The 15,859-nt window shown below is 38.5% G+C and overlaps 1 protein-coding gene across 6 annotated transcripts in view; it reads right to left on the reverse strand.

The window, feature by feature from the left end:
- UNC13B (unc-13 homolog B) overlaps positions 1-15,859 on the reverse strand; it is a 208,741-nt gene that overhangs the window by 146,999 nt on the left and 45,883 nt on the right. For 5 of the 6 annotated variants that reach the window (XM_088054006.1, XM_014257004.2, XM_014257003.2 and 2 more), the window contains one exon: positions 15,697-15,754. The exons of the other annotated variant lie outside the window; for it this stretch is intronic. In XM_088054006.1, the coding sequence (XP_087910132.1) occupies positions 15,697-15,754 (58 nt within the window). The remainder of the gene's footprint in view (positions 1-15,696; positions 15,755-15,859) is intronic. 6 annotated transcript variants of the gene reach the window in all.

Here is a 15,859-nt window from a genome sequence, read left to right on the forward strand (position 1 = left end):
CTCAACTAATTTCTTCATCCCATCAGATGTAACTGTCATTTAAGGTAAAGCCTAAGTAAGTCTGGTATGATGGAAAGTTCTTCAGCTGTGGCTCCATAATCGTCAGATCACTTGTACAGGCTTAAGGCAGCCTAACTGAAATACAGGTTTAGGATCTAGTAAAAATTACTTGACACTTGACCAACAGCTTCAGGGATAAACAATTTAGCTAACCTCAAATGTATAACAAAAATTACAAATCAGTAGTACAATTACCTGGGTGAAAAAACCTGAATCCAGTGACTCACTAATAATGAGAGTGCAAAGACTTACACAGTTATGTTTATAAGAAAGCAGAACACTGCTTCTATGGATCAGCTACCCTGACCAGCTGACAGGCCAGAGAACTCCAAAATGAATCAAGACTGTTGCAGAAGCACTATCTGGAGTTAACCAGTCATTGCATCTCACTTCTGCAGTATCAAAGATTTCCCACATAAACCACAGTATCGCTAAGCAACATCCAAAAATAGCTGATTAGTGTAAATGTTAATCAAACATTTAGAACATATACATTTATAAAAGCTGACACCAGAATTTCTCAGAGTTCTCACTAATTTTTAGCAGGAGGAAGTCTCTTTTAGGTCACGACACAAAATGCCTCCCTGAGGCATGTTTAATGGATGCAAGGCTCTGTGAGGCAGGAACATGTTTTTTCTCTCATGTATGCCCCATGAACTTAACAGCATCCGCAAATGTTAATACCAGACAGAAATCCTCAACTGACTCATAAATAAGAGCCAACTCAAAAAACTCCTAGTCATGCTGAACTGCAAGTACCTTATGAGCAATCTCACTTTATTTTAAACAGAAGTGTTCTCAAATTAAGACATTGCTCAGCCTGATCAAAACTTGGCCCATATGTGGCTTACAGCACACATTTCCTTTGAAAGAAAGTATTTTCTGAAATGCCAACATATAGTGATGATCCCATTCATTAACACACTTGACACTTAAATTTTAATTAAGAGACTGACAAGAACTTGCAGAAGTGGCTTTGAGAATGCAGCACCCCTTCAAATGGAGACATTACAGCCCATGTTTCAGCAAAATATGCCTCACAACACACATCGTGGAATAAATTCAAGTAGTGTTTTCTTCAAACCAGTGATAAAACAAGTCTTCTACAAGCAAAGTTGGAGCTTAGCCTCAGTCTCGGGAGATCAGTTAAATTGGTAACAAGACACATAAAAATAAACATAAAAAGACAGTAATTTTTTACCCCAGTTTGAAAAATTTCACATATACCCAAGAGCTGTCAAGGGATGAAAGCTGTTTCTTTGTCATTGGACCCACTGCACAGAGAGCTGTGGGTAAGGCTAAAGGGCAGGGCAGAAGCATGCTGTTCGTGTTTCATTATTGAATATTCATGCATATAGACAGCAAAAGAAGAAAACCCATTGGGGCAGTCACATCACACAGTAGGATTTCACAGAGCGGGGAAAATCAAGGAAGGAGATACCTTCTGTGACTGTTATTCCTCCCCCTAACTCCCACCCCCAGAAGTTATAATGACTGTTGCAGGGTAGAACACACATAATTTTTAGTATCTTGACCTCAAAACCACTTTGACAGTCCTGCTATGCCAGCTCAACCAGTCCCCTTTAGCCTCTGGCAGCCTTCTTTAAACCAAACCTCAGGACAGGAAGGAAAACTAGCAGCAGTATTATTACAGGTGGCTGGAAGAACGCACTTGAAGTGATTTTGCTGGTTTAAGGTCCCAAGGCACAGCAGGAGCTCCTCTCAAAACGTTGTATTCAGTTGAAATTGCCTCCCACTTCTCTAGCACAGTGTGTCATCAGCCCCCTGGGAGTTGACATCCAGTCCCCCCCCAAGCTTAGTTATCCTCGAGAAACTTGAGAAAAATCTTGGACAAAAGCAAAACCCCCATTAGTTCTCCAAAACAAGCACTGAGCTTTTCATAGCTTTTGTCTATTTTAATAATGATAGAAGAAAATAAAGTGTACTATCCAAAGGAGTAACTTTGAGGTCAGCAAAAATCTCTGCCAGCTCCACACCAAGGGCCTTGCAATTAATTCACCTTCCCCACTCATTATCCATTTAAACTTCTTTTTATCATAGTTGCCAACAGCTTCTTTCCTTAAGTCTCCAATCCCACTGCACCATCATGTACTGAATCACTGGTCACTTCTGACAAATACATCTTATAAAATCCTATAACCAAAATGCATACTAGCTTAAAAAGGACCACTGTAGTAAGAAGGAAAGAAAAAAAATCTCAAAAGTACACAAGGGTGTTTTCTGAGCCTCTTCTGTATCTTTATATGCTAAAACAGCCTAGGTTTTGAGAAATTATTTGAATACAACTTTGTAGGTCATTAGTTCATTGTATTGCCCTCACAGTTTAAAAATACATTAGTAATTTGCATATTTTTAAAGACAGCAAGTTTGCAATACTAAGTCTTCAGCTAAAGCGCTTTCATAATCCTGTTTTTCTCACTTGAAAGTACTCTGCTGCTGAAACACTCAACAGCCAAGAAAAGAACCGACAGGCTGAAGTGCAAAGACTCCCCTGAACATCTACCCTACTCCTTCAAGTCTTTCCCTTTCCTAAAATGAAACTAGGTCAGCAGTACAAGATGTCTCTTTCCTAGAGCACCCTCTGCCCAACTGACAAGGGTCTGGACTACTTCAGATCATTCCTCTTGCATGAAGCTCTCACTGGAAAAAGTCTTCCAGCTACCAAGAAGCTGTTTCTGCTGTTTCCTTCTCAACTGCTGTTTAAACATTACAATTAGAAGTGTGTTCTTCATCATATTGTCAAGCTAGTGGAGTTCACTTGGAAACACCAGTAACACTGGCCCAAGCCTAACTGTAAGGATGCTCAATTATTTCAAAGAAGACAGCACAGCAAGGAAGAAGGAAAGAGACGGAAGGAGGGAGCCTCATGAATACAAGTACCTTTAAAGCAAAATCACCACACATTGAGTCTCCAGATAAACAGGAGAAATAAACATACACAGCCCTCCTAGACTTCTGACTGACTAATGCTTAAACACCTCATTTCCCTCCCAAATACCCAAAAATGGAAAATAAAGCTATTTTGGACACTTAGTCTTGCTTTCAGCAGTGTAAAAAAGTCAATTAGTTACCTCTCAGTTATCCTACCACACCTCTAAGAATAAACAATTGAGACATCCAACACTAACAGCACAAGGGAGTTGGTCAACACTGCCAATGCACAAAGAACTTAGGTTTGATCAAAGACAGGAGAACAAGGAGAGCAAAAAATGTTGTGGGAGAAGAAACAGGGAAGTCACTAGTGGAAGACTTCTAAAATGCAGAACAGGTCCACATAATGAAATGCACAGTAACATTAGCTGGACATTAGTCTCAGAAGCAGTAAGAGCATCCTCTCCAAATTCCATTATGCCAAAAATGGAAAAGCACGAGGCAGAATCTCCATCCTGCTAGATGCAGCCACAGTGATCTTTCTTTGCATGCTCCCCTAAGCAACATTCTCATTCTTGTCTTGCACACAGGGAACAAACACCTTTGTTTTAAGACTGATGGATCAACCCTTGTATGTTACACATACTGTAGAAGCCATACACTGTGTCTGGAGCAGAACACTTGCTTGTTGTCATCTGTAGCACTTTGAGACAGGAAAGCTGTTTCAGGCACATTTTCTAGGAAAAAACCAAAAATTCTGCCGAAACCAGAAGTTACCATACCAGTCTCCAGGTGTGGCATCAGCTTTACAGATCAGAGACAGTTGCAGTACCTGAGTTTTTCCTGTCCAAAACTGGTCAGCACGAGTGAAATCAAAGCCCTGCCACTTTTGCCACAATACTGTCTCACTGAGGTTGATCATAACACAATACCTACGACCCCACTGGTGTGCAACACTCATTTCTTCTTTCAGATCTACTACTATTTGAAGTATTTGAAATATATTCCCACCATATCTTAGTAAGACAATGACCACAGATTGCCTTGTGGTCTCCCATTACTTCAAGCACTTTGGGCTTACAAAGGTATGACGACCAACACAAAAGACACACACGAGCAAAAGACTACAATCACCTTTACAGGAAAAGAATAATAGTCCAGTTCCACCATCATGTCCTCAAATTCCAGTAGAAGACACAAGCAACTCATTTAAAACATGAGCAAAACAAAGCCAAAAAGTGAAGAAATGAACAGCCATTCATCCACACAAATATGAAGACTAAGTGAAAGTAAAAAAAAATACAACAGAACAGATATTCTATATGCATGAATATTTCCACTTTTCCTTGTACTGGAGCATGCTGCATCACTATACAATCAGAAAGCTTGCAAGAAATCAAACTGTTACGTACTCAGCTGCTCTCCCCATCCGAAATAACTCCAGTTGCCTGCATGTAACACAAATGGCAGAAAAAAATAGGAATGGAAAAAGAAAGCTTAGAAAAAACAAACCACAAGCATGCTTTTCATGTATTTTAAAATGCCTTATAGACTGTGAGCTTGAAAATGTAAGGGATTTTTTCTTTATAAACACAACATTAAGTTTATTTTGGAGCTTACTCCTCACGTCCAGCTTATTTGTAAGACATTCTGAAAACTAAGATCATTATAAATTCTTGGAATTGACAAGCAATCATGCATTTATTAACACAAGTAGACAAAATACTTATCAGTCAACCTAGCAAGAGCAGTTAAACACCATTGTTCCCTAGTATATGCCAATGTCTCAGAAACTAGAGTCCAGTTTAGAGCAGTATTTGATTCCAGGCTAAATTCTGCAAATCTAGTGGCAAAAGTCACTTCACATTTCATTTCCAGTTCTGCCCCCTTTCCAGAACAAAGTTAACTCAGTGGTGAGAGCATCACTTTAATAATAACAGCATGAAAAACTGTGTGCATGTAAACAATGTGAAGTGAAGAGTACTTTGTTAGGCAAATACACACACTGGTAAAAAGCTTGAGGGCTCTCATGACATTCTAAGGCAAACACCCATGAAGTTAATTCTGCAACAGTAAGCAAACCTTTCCATGTTAAAATTGAAGGTGAAAACAAATTCATGTTAAAGCTGCACAGCAAGTTTATAAGACTTTAAAGTTTATACTTATCAATACCCATGTTGTCACCCCAAGGTCATACATAGTACCGTGGAGGCAAGAGACCAGTACATACAGTCCTCAAAGCACTTCAGCAAAGCACACAACTAGCAACTCTACAAAAAATGCTTCTGAACCACCATTTTTCGAAGACAGTGTAAAAAACACTTTAAAAAGTAACATTTACAGGAGTGTTGAGGCATCAAGTGCAGCAGACCGGATGCAGATGAATACACAAATTCATCACATGTAGGCAGAGAACAAGCAAGAGCTTCCTGTTCTGGCTACCATCTCTAGCTACCAGCCAGGCACACAGATGCATCAGAGCTACAACCAGATCGCTCCTTTCTCTTCAGGAACAAAAGGTCTACAAAGCAACAGTCCCTCAGATACACACCAGTACTTCAAGGTCCCTGGACTAGGCTCTGACAAACACATGTGGTGCTTTGCAAAGGCACAGGCATTCCTCAGGTTCAAGTGCCACTTTTATATCTCGTAGAATTTCAAACATAGGTCATTACTTTCTGGTTCCTATAGTGGTAGGTAGAGGGGAAAAAAAAAACCACATGTATGCTTGCTTTGGTCATTAAAGGAAGCACCTAAGTGGAACAATTGAAAGACAATTTTTATGTTTAATTTAGAAAGAACCACTGGTATAATGCTGAACACATGCAGTTACCATACTGTATAAAAAAGGTTTATTCCTCTCCTGAGTTCTGAATTTAACAAGAGAAGAAAACTGAAGTCCATCATGTTAAGCACCAACAATTTACAGCCTGAGACAAAACAGATGCCACTCAGCAGCAAGAGTGACAATGCATCTCTGCCAGTTGTGCTGGCAAGATGAAGATATATCCAAATGCATCAGAAACCTGCCAGGATCCACCCAACACTGTTTGTATGACCCTGACCAAGGGCTATCACCTCAGGCTTGTTTTTCACAACCACAAAAATCCTAAATACCAGGTTTTACAGAGGTGTGAGTGTTACTTCAAGGGGGAAGGAGAGGAAAAAGAACACACAAACAAGCTGGCAAAGAAGACAAAAATAAAAGACCTAGCAAAGAAATGAAAAGGGGAGACAACCAGGAGAAAAGATATGGAAACCAGAGGCAGGAAGAGGAGAGACAGTATAGAGGGACATAGGAAAAGGACTGAGGAAAAAGAGTGAGATGTTGACAGAGCTCTGCACTAAGCTTTCATTTGCTGTAACCAAGAGTTGCCAATAAACACAATTTCCTATTAATGTAGAAGTTGTACAACAGCTTATGTGTACCTCATTCCTGAAAAATCTCAAGACACTAACATATGCAATAGCAACTCCAGCACATCCTTCCATTATCTGATACATCTGTATCTCAGGTGAACAGTAAGAGGCAAAGGAAGGAATGTTCAAATATTTGCAGCTTGTATTACTATCAAGGATCCAGAAAAACTCTGTAGTGACACAGCATTATTGCAGTCAGGCTACCTGCTAGTGAAATGTATGTAATTACTCACAAATGAATAAAACCCCAGTAAAACCCCAGAGCAACTGGAGAAGAAACACCAGAAGATAACTATAAATTGCCAAAGCTGGTACAGAAAAACAAAAAAGCAGATCAGAAAAACCCCAGAGGAAATGGAGCTTATCAGTTCTTACCTCCAGGTTTCACAAAGATAAAAATCCCAGACTGCCAACCTCTGCACAAACCACTAAACTCAATCTGCATGGAGAGAATGAGCGACTTCTGAAACCAGCTGAGAATGTTCCTAACCACTTGACAGAAAACGGCCTGATGGTTGGGCATAACACTCCTCATCATTTCAAACTGCAAGAAGGAGAAAGCCACCAAATGCTAAGACAACCCTCATGGATACAAGGTCTGTCCTTGGAGGAGAAGCATTAAAAACCTCCCACAGATAAAAGAGTCCTCAAACTGACAGTGATGACCTTGAGCCAGCTACTTACCTGTCCACCTCATTGCTACCAAGTTCCTTATGAACAGCATGAAAATCCCGCAGACACTCCATGCCTAAGGCAAATAGCAGTCAATGCCAAGCAGGGCAGGGCAAGGAGAGGAGCAGCCGCCCTTAGACAGAAACTCCTTAACCTGCACATTTTCTCACACTAAGCTGGGTTTGGCTGACCAAGGTATGCTACAGCTATAGACTGGAGACAGCAATGCTGCAGGAGCCAAGAGAAAGAGATGCAGTAACAGAGAGTAAGGGATTTTCAGCCAGAAGCTCAAAACTCTGCTTTTGTTTGTTTTTACTAACACCCACTTCACTTTAGCGTCTAACATTTTGGAAAAAAAATGAATTTATTAAAGATTCTACACATATGCTGCTTCATTTAAGATTCAGGAGCTAACAGTATATATCTCAGTCCTTCAGCATAATCGCTGAAGACCTGGGCTGACAGTCTTGATATTTTGAAGGTTAATGAAAACAGAATTTCTTTTTAGCCTTTTCAAGTTGTTTTTCCGCTCCATAAAAGTAATATGCATAACCATGATTTGTTAAGAAAAATTCCCTTCCATATCACCTCTGGGAACAGATTTAAACCTGTACAAACTCAAAGTAAAAACATGAAGTCCAGACAGGAAGAAGATGGAAAGTTGTAATTGCAAAACCATACACCAATAGACAGCAACAATGGAATACATGATACAGACAAGTCAGACTAGTCACTCCATGTGTTCTTAAATACCAACAGTGTGTGTCTTGGTTATCACATTATTTTGTATTTGTAAGTTTCAGTACTCAAAAAATGAGGTTTCATATAAACCTCCAATTAAGGACTAAGCAATGCCAGCAGCCTGGTGTCTTGGAAGCTAAACCATTTTTGTCATTAACACATTTTATAAAGCACATCTAAGTTCCCAGTGTTGGCTGAATATAACATATGCTTGTTCTATGCCTCAGTTATGCAACTATTCAAGGAGGAGCTCCTCCTCCCCACTTCACACTGTCAAGCCTGGATCAGCAGGGACACTGTAAAAAAGCAGAATATTCCAAGTTTTTAATGCTGTCTAATTTGTCTGTGTGCCATTTTGTTCCATTTCTGTTTACAAGCCTCTGACACTGGTTGGGACCTACCATCCCTGTCAGAACATTATCATTTGCTACTGACTACTGCTTATAGTCACTCTGGGGAATTATTTAATCCTCCTATTACATCCCATGCTTATCACAAATGGAAATCATCTAAGTTTACAAAAGCAAACTAAAGTCCAGATAGTATATATGATTCTTATAAAGTACCATTTGCAGAATGTTCTTGTCAGTCCTTTTTCCTATGATTAAGTAATCTCCTTTTCCCATGGCTAATACCCTCAGCAAAATGTGAACAGATCTCAGATTCCATAAATATCTACATTCTTCCGGTGTTCAATGTACTTCCCAAAACTAAACAGGTGGTATTTTAGTGGAGTAAGTTTCTAAAATAGAAAACATACATTGAATAGCTTTTTAGAAGGAAGTCAAGTTTTCAGCAAGCATGATGCCAAAGAAGGTTTCATAACAAGTACCACCATTTCCAGCTCAGTTTTGGAACACTCCAGATGAGGACTAAGGCCTCTGCATAAAAGGAGATGAGAAAGCACAAAAGGCAAATAAGCTAAAAGGATCTGACAGACACATGGACAGGTATTGCAGTGTGACACTGAAGTGCTCTCCCTGCTCCCCAGATCACCACATTCAGCTTATGATGAAATTTTTGAGATTTTTATTTACCTAAACAAAAGGGCCCTTCTGGCCACCTTTACTTTGGCTAAAAAAAATCAGAGATCTGAGAATTTAAGCAGGGATTGAATCACCATCAAATCATCAAGTGTACCCACTAAGTTATTACAAACTTGTGCAACTCATCAGTAACCATAGTAAAATGGCTCCGGTAGAGTGCCACCTAATTTTATCTTCAATGGAAAATTATAACATTTCAACCACTTTATTGATGCCTAACACAGCTGTCTTACAAATTTCCAGGCTACCAAGTCACACGGATTATTTGGCTAAGAGATTTAAACACAGAAAAAAGATTTATATATCCCTTCCTGAGATATAATTTTAGACTACAGTTGGTCCCCTAACATGACATATATGCATAATAGCAAAGAGGAATATAATGTCCTACATAAGCCGAGATAAAGATTGGGTGCCTTTTTTCCTTCTGATTTTTAACCTTGTACTTTAAATACAAGCCTCATTGCTGGAGGACACATATTTATGGATTGTGCATAAGGTTGGAGAATCATTTTTCTATCAGTTTAAAATCTTTAAAAATTAAAAACTTTGTATTTCACTGTCATAACAAAATTCAAATTCATTTGCTCCTACTGCTATGATATTAAATGATGACTAATGAAGTTTAAAGTCCTTAAAAAAACCACACTAGAAAAAAAAAAAGCAGCTTTCATGAAGAGCACTAGACAAATTATGAAAGCTAGAGTGTTTAAATGAACATTTGCTTTGTCTGATCACTGCTTATAGAGACACTTGTCAGTATTGGCAGTGCTCAGCATTTCAGTAATAACTTTACATTTGGTGTTTATTTAAAAGTAAAAGCTTTATTTCCTTGTCACCACCTTTCAGAATGCAGCCTATACTCTAGGAAAACAACAATTAAAAACCATGTTTAGAGGATCAGCAGCAAAATCAAAGCCCTAGAGTTCTCTAGAGTTCAGCAGTACATGAAACTTTGTTACTGTATAATCTCCTAATATAGCCAGTAGTCTTATTTTTAAATTCCATATGCCAAGTACTCTTCCTTAGACGTATCCAGTCCTGAAGTAGCAGCTTTATCCTAAAATTGCAGGAAGATTAAACTTTTAGAGTAAAACCTTGAATCTGCATTCCTTTCAGCAGATCTGTCATGCCTTCAGCCAGCCCAGACAGCGAGTGCCACAAAGCCACAAGAAAACAAGTATCCCAGAGGGGATTTATCCTAAACTAAGAGAAACAGGAGCTGCCAGTCACCCAGAAGCAGAGAGGCTAAGGATCTAGCTTTCCCAGCCCATCAGTAAACTACCACAAAAAAGCTCATACAATGGTTCCCCTCGTATGGACTAAAGCAGTTTTCCCTTGGCCTAGCTTAAATCAATAAATAAATAAATAAAGCCATTCATATGTGCTGTTTTGAATTACACTTACACTGAACAGTCTTTTGAGTTGTAACTGCACTGTAGCCAGAAGTCCTATTCTTACTAGAGCACAGCACTACAATGACTGCAGCACTACAATAACTGCAGATCAATGTCACCTACCCTTGAGAAGGGTACAATAATCACTGATTTCTTCCTTACCTTTCCCAAACTAGTGCAGACTAGAGATGTCGTAGGTGGCTGCTGACCTCTGTTGTTTAAGTGCAGAATAAGGCTAGTAACAAGAAAAAAACCCAGCAAGAATCTTGATGCATAGCACAGAGCTTTTCAGCAAGGAGGGCAGTGTCAGCTCCCAGCATTCTCAAGACAACAACACTCCCTGACCCTCAGTACCGTAGATCATGGACCTACATGAACAATTAGGAGTGGCATGTTCTGGCCTGTTTAAGTGTTTTGATGCTGCCTGGCCTTGAGAGACTGGTAGAGCAGATCACTTTTTTTATATACTATTACCAAAGAAGAGAAGAAGCAAATTCTCTTGCCATTTGTTGCCTCAGGGTCAGCTCACCCCATAGGAGAGCCTGATACCCCCAACCCAGTGGTACATTAATGGCAACAGAAAATAGTGCATCCACAGTACAGCACAAATACAAAATCAGTGTTTGGGGGCTTGCTGGGGAGTAAGGGGAAGGAAACGCAATCATCTGGCTGTTAAGCAGACAAAGTTCCTCATCAGTGCCATGTAAAGCATCATCATCTCAGCATTAGAGTCAGTCATTTCAGGGGAATGAACAAGCCTTCCCGATGTACCAGTGGAATTTGAGTTCCCAAAAAGGAAACTAGTGAGCATCAGGAATGAAACCTCTCAAAGTCAGCCTTTCTGGTACCTTTCAAATAGTAGGGCATGCATAGGTATTAGAAGAATTTTGCAAAATCTGATTTCTTCAAATCAGTGGCAAAGAAGGGTCACCAAAACAAATTGATTTGGCATCAAATGGCATCCATTCCTATAATGTGTATAAAACATTTTGCCAGATTTAAAGTAGACAAAAAGCTGCTTATGTACCTAAAACAACTGTAGAATTTTTTTTCCTGCATGCATGTGCACACACACGTTCCAAAGAGCATTAAGAGATGTAATCTTGTTTTTTTCTCTCTTGTCTTATGGCAGACCAAGCACAGGCTCGCTTTGGTTCTTCCTACTGGTAAAACAGTATATGAAAAGCCATTGCTTCTTTTGTTGCCAGTACCAACCTACATCCAGAGGCAAGCAAAAAATTTTCCTTCTGATAAAAAAGCAGCACAACAAAGCTAACAATAAAACACACACACACAAAAAAAGAAAAAAAAAATTACACACAAAAAAAACCCAAAACGAAAAAAAGGAAACCAAAACAAAGAAACAAATGAAGAAACAAAAAATACCCAAACCAACCAACCAACAACTAAACAAAACAAGTTAACACCCACCACAGCCTTGATAACCAATGATTTCACAGAGCAAAAGACTAAAGGAAATGGAACAAAAACACTGAAGCAGAAAAGGGATAATAGGGCATTTTCAGAAAGATTATCAGCCAATGCTAAGAGGACAGACATAACTGGTTGATTCAGTGGCACTCAGGTTATCTTTCTTGCCAATCATACTGAACAAACATGCCCTCTTCCAGATTTGTAAACTCCCTGACAAATGGTGTAGGGCAGTATTTACAGCAGTTGATATTAACCAAGCTCATAACTGCCAAGCCAATTCTGCAAAGATGCAGAGTATCCTTCTCATCCCAGTTTGCACTGTAACTGATCCAAGTTGGAGCTGCATTTAAAATACTCACAGTGTGACTCACTTGTGAATTATAATGGGCTTCTATGTGTCCAGAAATTATCTTGAGCATACAAGGAAAACATATCTGTAACTCCTCACAGTAAATAACTTAGAGCTTATTGACTCAATGCCAAAGTAATCAAATAATATGCTTTCAATCTGTATAATTTAAAGTGCATTTCCAGACAACAAAACCTTGCTTTCTCTACAATTTACATTTAATTTCAGGCTGTGGGTAAAAGTCAATATGGAGGTGCTGCAGTTTTGTAACAATGATATATCAAAACATTAGTAATTATGACTACATTTAATAGAAAGGCAAACAAAACTGGATCTATGGACACTTGAGTGCTTTGCTTATTGCTTGAAATCACTGAAAGTTAAATCAACTGGAAACATGTGGTCTTTCTGGGGCAGGAGGAATATACAGGGAAGCACAGCAGCTGGAAGTTAAAAATGAAATGGTTAATTATAATGAAAGAAAGAGGCAGGAAGTGCCAAAATCAGCAGGACCTAGAAAAGACTGTGTATGCAACCTGCCTCATTCAAGAATAGGTAGGAAGCCCAAATCCCACATTACCTCAGCAATTATGGGTCAGAGTCTTCTAAGAACAAAACAGCATTTGACACTGTGAAAAGGGGCCTGAAAGCTAAATAATCTCTGAAAAAATTATAGCTCCCAGTATGGGCTGAGATTTCCCATGGCACCACGCCAAGGCAGCAGCCCATACATGCCCAGGGACAAAAACCCACCCTCAGATCAGAGGCTGGCTTTCAGATGGGGCCACCTCTCTTCTCTCACACCCTGCTTCATCCTTCTCCCCTCTTTACTCAGGGGAAATAATACAATAAGCTGCATCCCTGCAGGAAGTGGGAAACCACCATAAGAAAAGCTGGTTTGGAAAAGGTAAAAGATGTGTGGAAAGTACAGATGAAGAAGAGGGCAGAAGTGTAATCTAATTTTAACATGCAAGGACATGTATTTTCTTAATTAATGAACCTGATCCAGCCTGCTGGAGTAGGATAGCTGGAACAGGGGTATCAAAATGGTCTTCTGAGAGATGCTGGAGCGGCTAAGCAGGGAACCAGTGGCACATGCAGTTATGTAAAATTATTTTTTTAAGTGCAAGCTACATGAAATGTTTTCCATAACTTTTGATTTATAGTGTATCAGGTTTTAAGATAATTTTGTATTTTTTGAAGGACTGGGAAAACATTCTCATGGAGTAAAACCTTCTCACACCAAGCATGTTTTTTTTCTCCTAAATAAACAGTCTGCTGTCCAGCAGACTGTGTCCTGCTCCCAACAGTGACCATACTTCATCTGGCACATCTAGATGATGAAAATGAAAAATGATGTGATGGAAAATTGGATGAATCTTCCAAGTTTTCTTGAGGATGCTTTTATTCTATCTAAAAATACACCTATCAATTATTTACTCACATTGTAAGTAAGAACATCCCATATTGAACATGTTTTAGTGTGGTGAAGAACACCCACCATGCTCCTATGTAAAAAGGGTTGAGCTCTTGTGTCACATGCAAAGGTCAGGTCAGCTTTCAATAAAGATACAATCTGTGCACATTCTGTGTTGAACTCTTGAGTCTCAAAGGACAGTGCTGTATTGAGGCAAGCTGACAACTCTTATGCAAAAGTTGATGCAGGCAGAGTTCATTTTTCAAAAGTACCTCTATATTAAATGTCTCTTTTGTATTTTTTCCATGTAAATAGATGTTCATAGATATCAGATACTTGCAGGCAGTAAACAAGCCAAAGTACATGCAGTGCTATCAGCTTTATTGAAAATTCTTAAATACATTAACAACAGACTGCTATGAAATGTTTAACATCCATTCTAATGAGTGTTTTAATCCCATGAATGATTATATTAATTCTTATGTGACATTAATTGTTCAAACCACAGGGCCTTCACTGAATTTTGCAAAAGGCCACTTTCCAGCAAGATGCAGGCTGTTAACAAGCAGCACAAGTTAACAAGCAGCTGTAGTGCTGCTTCTCATTGTGTCTGTCTGCAAGAGCCCAGTTGGTTCTTCAGGGGATTAACCAGCTACAGGGGGATGTAAAAGCACCCTGCTGTGGGAACAGGTGCAGCTATTTTCCCCACACAGAAACATTTCCTCTAATTTTCTCAATACTTAGGAGATTCAATCAAACCAGCCTCCCTCAAACAAAAGCAAAGCTCAGAGCACAGAGACAGGAAAATAATTTCAGTAAATAACACATTAATTTCTTGGACAATTCATACAGCAGTTTTTCTTTGATTTTTTGACATTATAGGTTCTGCATACTATGTTAGTATGATTTAATCAAATATTAGCTTCTCCCAAAATGTTTCTTATTTATAGGCTTAACAAATCAGTTGTACCCTTTTGACCATTTAAAAAACAAAACAAAACATACAAATAAACCCCAAAAACAGAATAACAGAAAAACAACAGCAACCAAAAAAAAAAAACCAACCAAGAAACAAAACAAACAAAAAACCAAAAAAACCCCAAAACAACAACAACAACAACCAAAAAAAACACCACCAAACATAAAACCACTGTTTTATTCTTTACATACACTCCCTCCCCACCACCAAAAAAGGGAGGACACATTCAGTGTTATCTAGAATGAACTAGAATGAAAGTATTACTGGAATACTTTGATGTAGAGATCTGTACACATTCCAGCTACACAGCACAGTCAGATTTCCTAGACAATTGGTTAGGGTCTAGAATTGGTTAAAGACACTTTTAAGATACCGTAACAATAGTACACAGAGAAATTAATTCTACTCAAGAAAGGTAAACAGTAATTAGCATTTCCTAATGTTATCAGTTTTCAGGAGATCCTACAATCAGCCTAATGGATAAACAGCCTGAAATGTGTAATATGCACATCTTAAAGGATTTGAAGCAGAGGATAAAAGATTTGTTTAAATTATGAGACTTGAATTTTATTAATGTTGTTGCCAAAAGTAGATAACACATTCACAAGAGACATCACTGAGCTTTCGTCTACTGTATGTTAAAAGCAGTGTTTTAGTAATCTAATTTTGCAGATCATCAGATACAGTAAATGCTATGTTATTTTTCCATCCATGTTTTCAGAAGCATAAAAAATGCAAGACAAGATAAGCAGAAATTAGTAAAAATATTTTTTCCATCCATCAACGCAGCATTGAAAAGTAATATTGAAGAAATTAGACATCAAGTACACAAACTTCTGGTGCATTTTAAAAGCCTAGCAGTAGTACTTGTCTCCATCTATTTTCTCCCTCTTACAATTTCATTAAACAGTAATAAATTATAATTTAGCACAGGAAGTTTTATCAGAACATAGCATAATATAGTGACATGAAAAAAAGACATAATTTTCTTACTGGTATAAATATTACAAGGGCCTGACAATCTTGGTGACTTTGAATACATTTTCTACTCCTACTGCACACAAGGACAAGAGAAAGTGTAAGACTCAATGCTTGATTTCACTTCCTGGCATCAGAAACTGCAGAGAAATATTTTGAGGACCACAGCCTTTTATAACTGCACAGAAATTTAAGTACTTCTAATATGAAAATGTTGTTCAGATGTACCACCACTTGACATCTAACCACAAAAGGAAATTAAAATACATTGAAAGAGGAAAAAATATTGAGAAGAAGTAAGTCTAACTTACAACACTGGGAGGCAGCACTGGGCAATGGTTTCTTCTGGACTTCCTCCTGAAAGGAATACTAAAGGAAGGAAAAAAAAATAGGAAGGAATATAGACAGAGAAGAAAAAAAAATGGTAACTTTATGACAGCATGTCACACATAAGAGAAAATATCCCTGGTATTA

Source organism: Pseudopodoces humilis, chromosome 4 (genome assembly GCF_049639895.1).
Source record: "Pseudopodoces humilis isolate 2021_Gansu_Grassland_sample_001 chromosome 4, ASM4963989v1, whole genome shotgun sequence".
Classification (NCBI taxonomy): Eukaryota; Metazoa; Chordata; class Aves; order Passeriformes; family Paridae; genus Pseudopodoces; species Pseudopodoces humilis.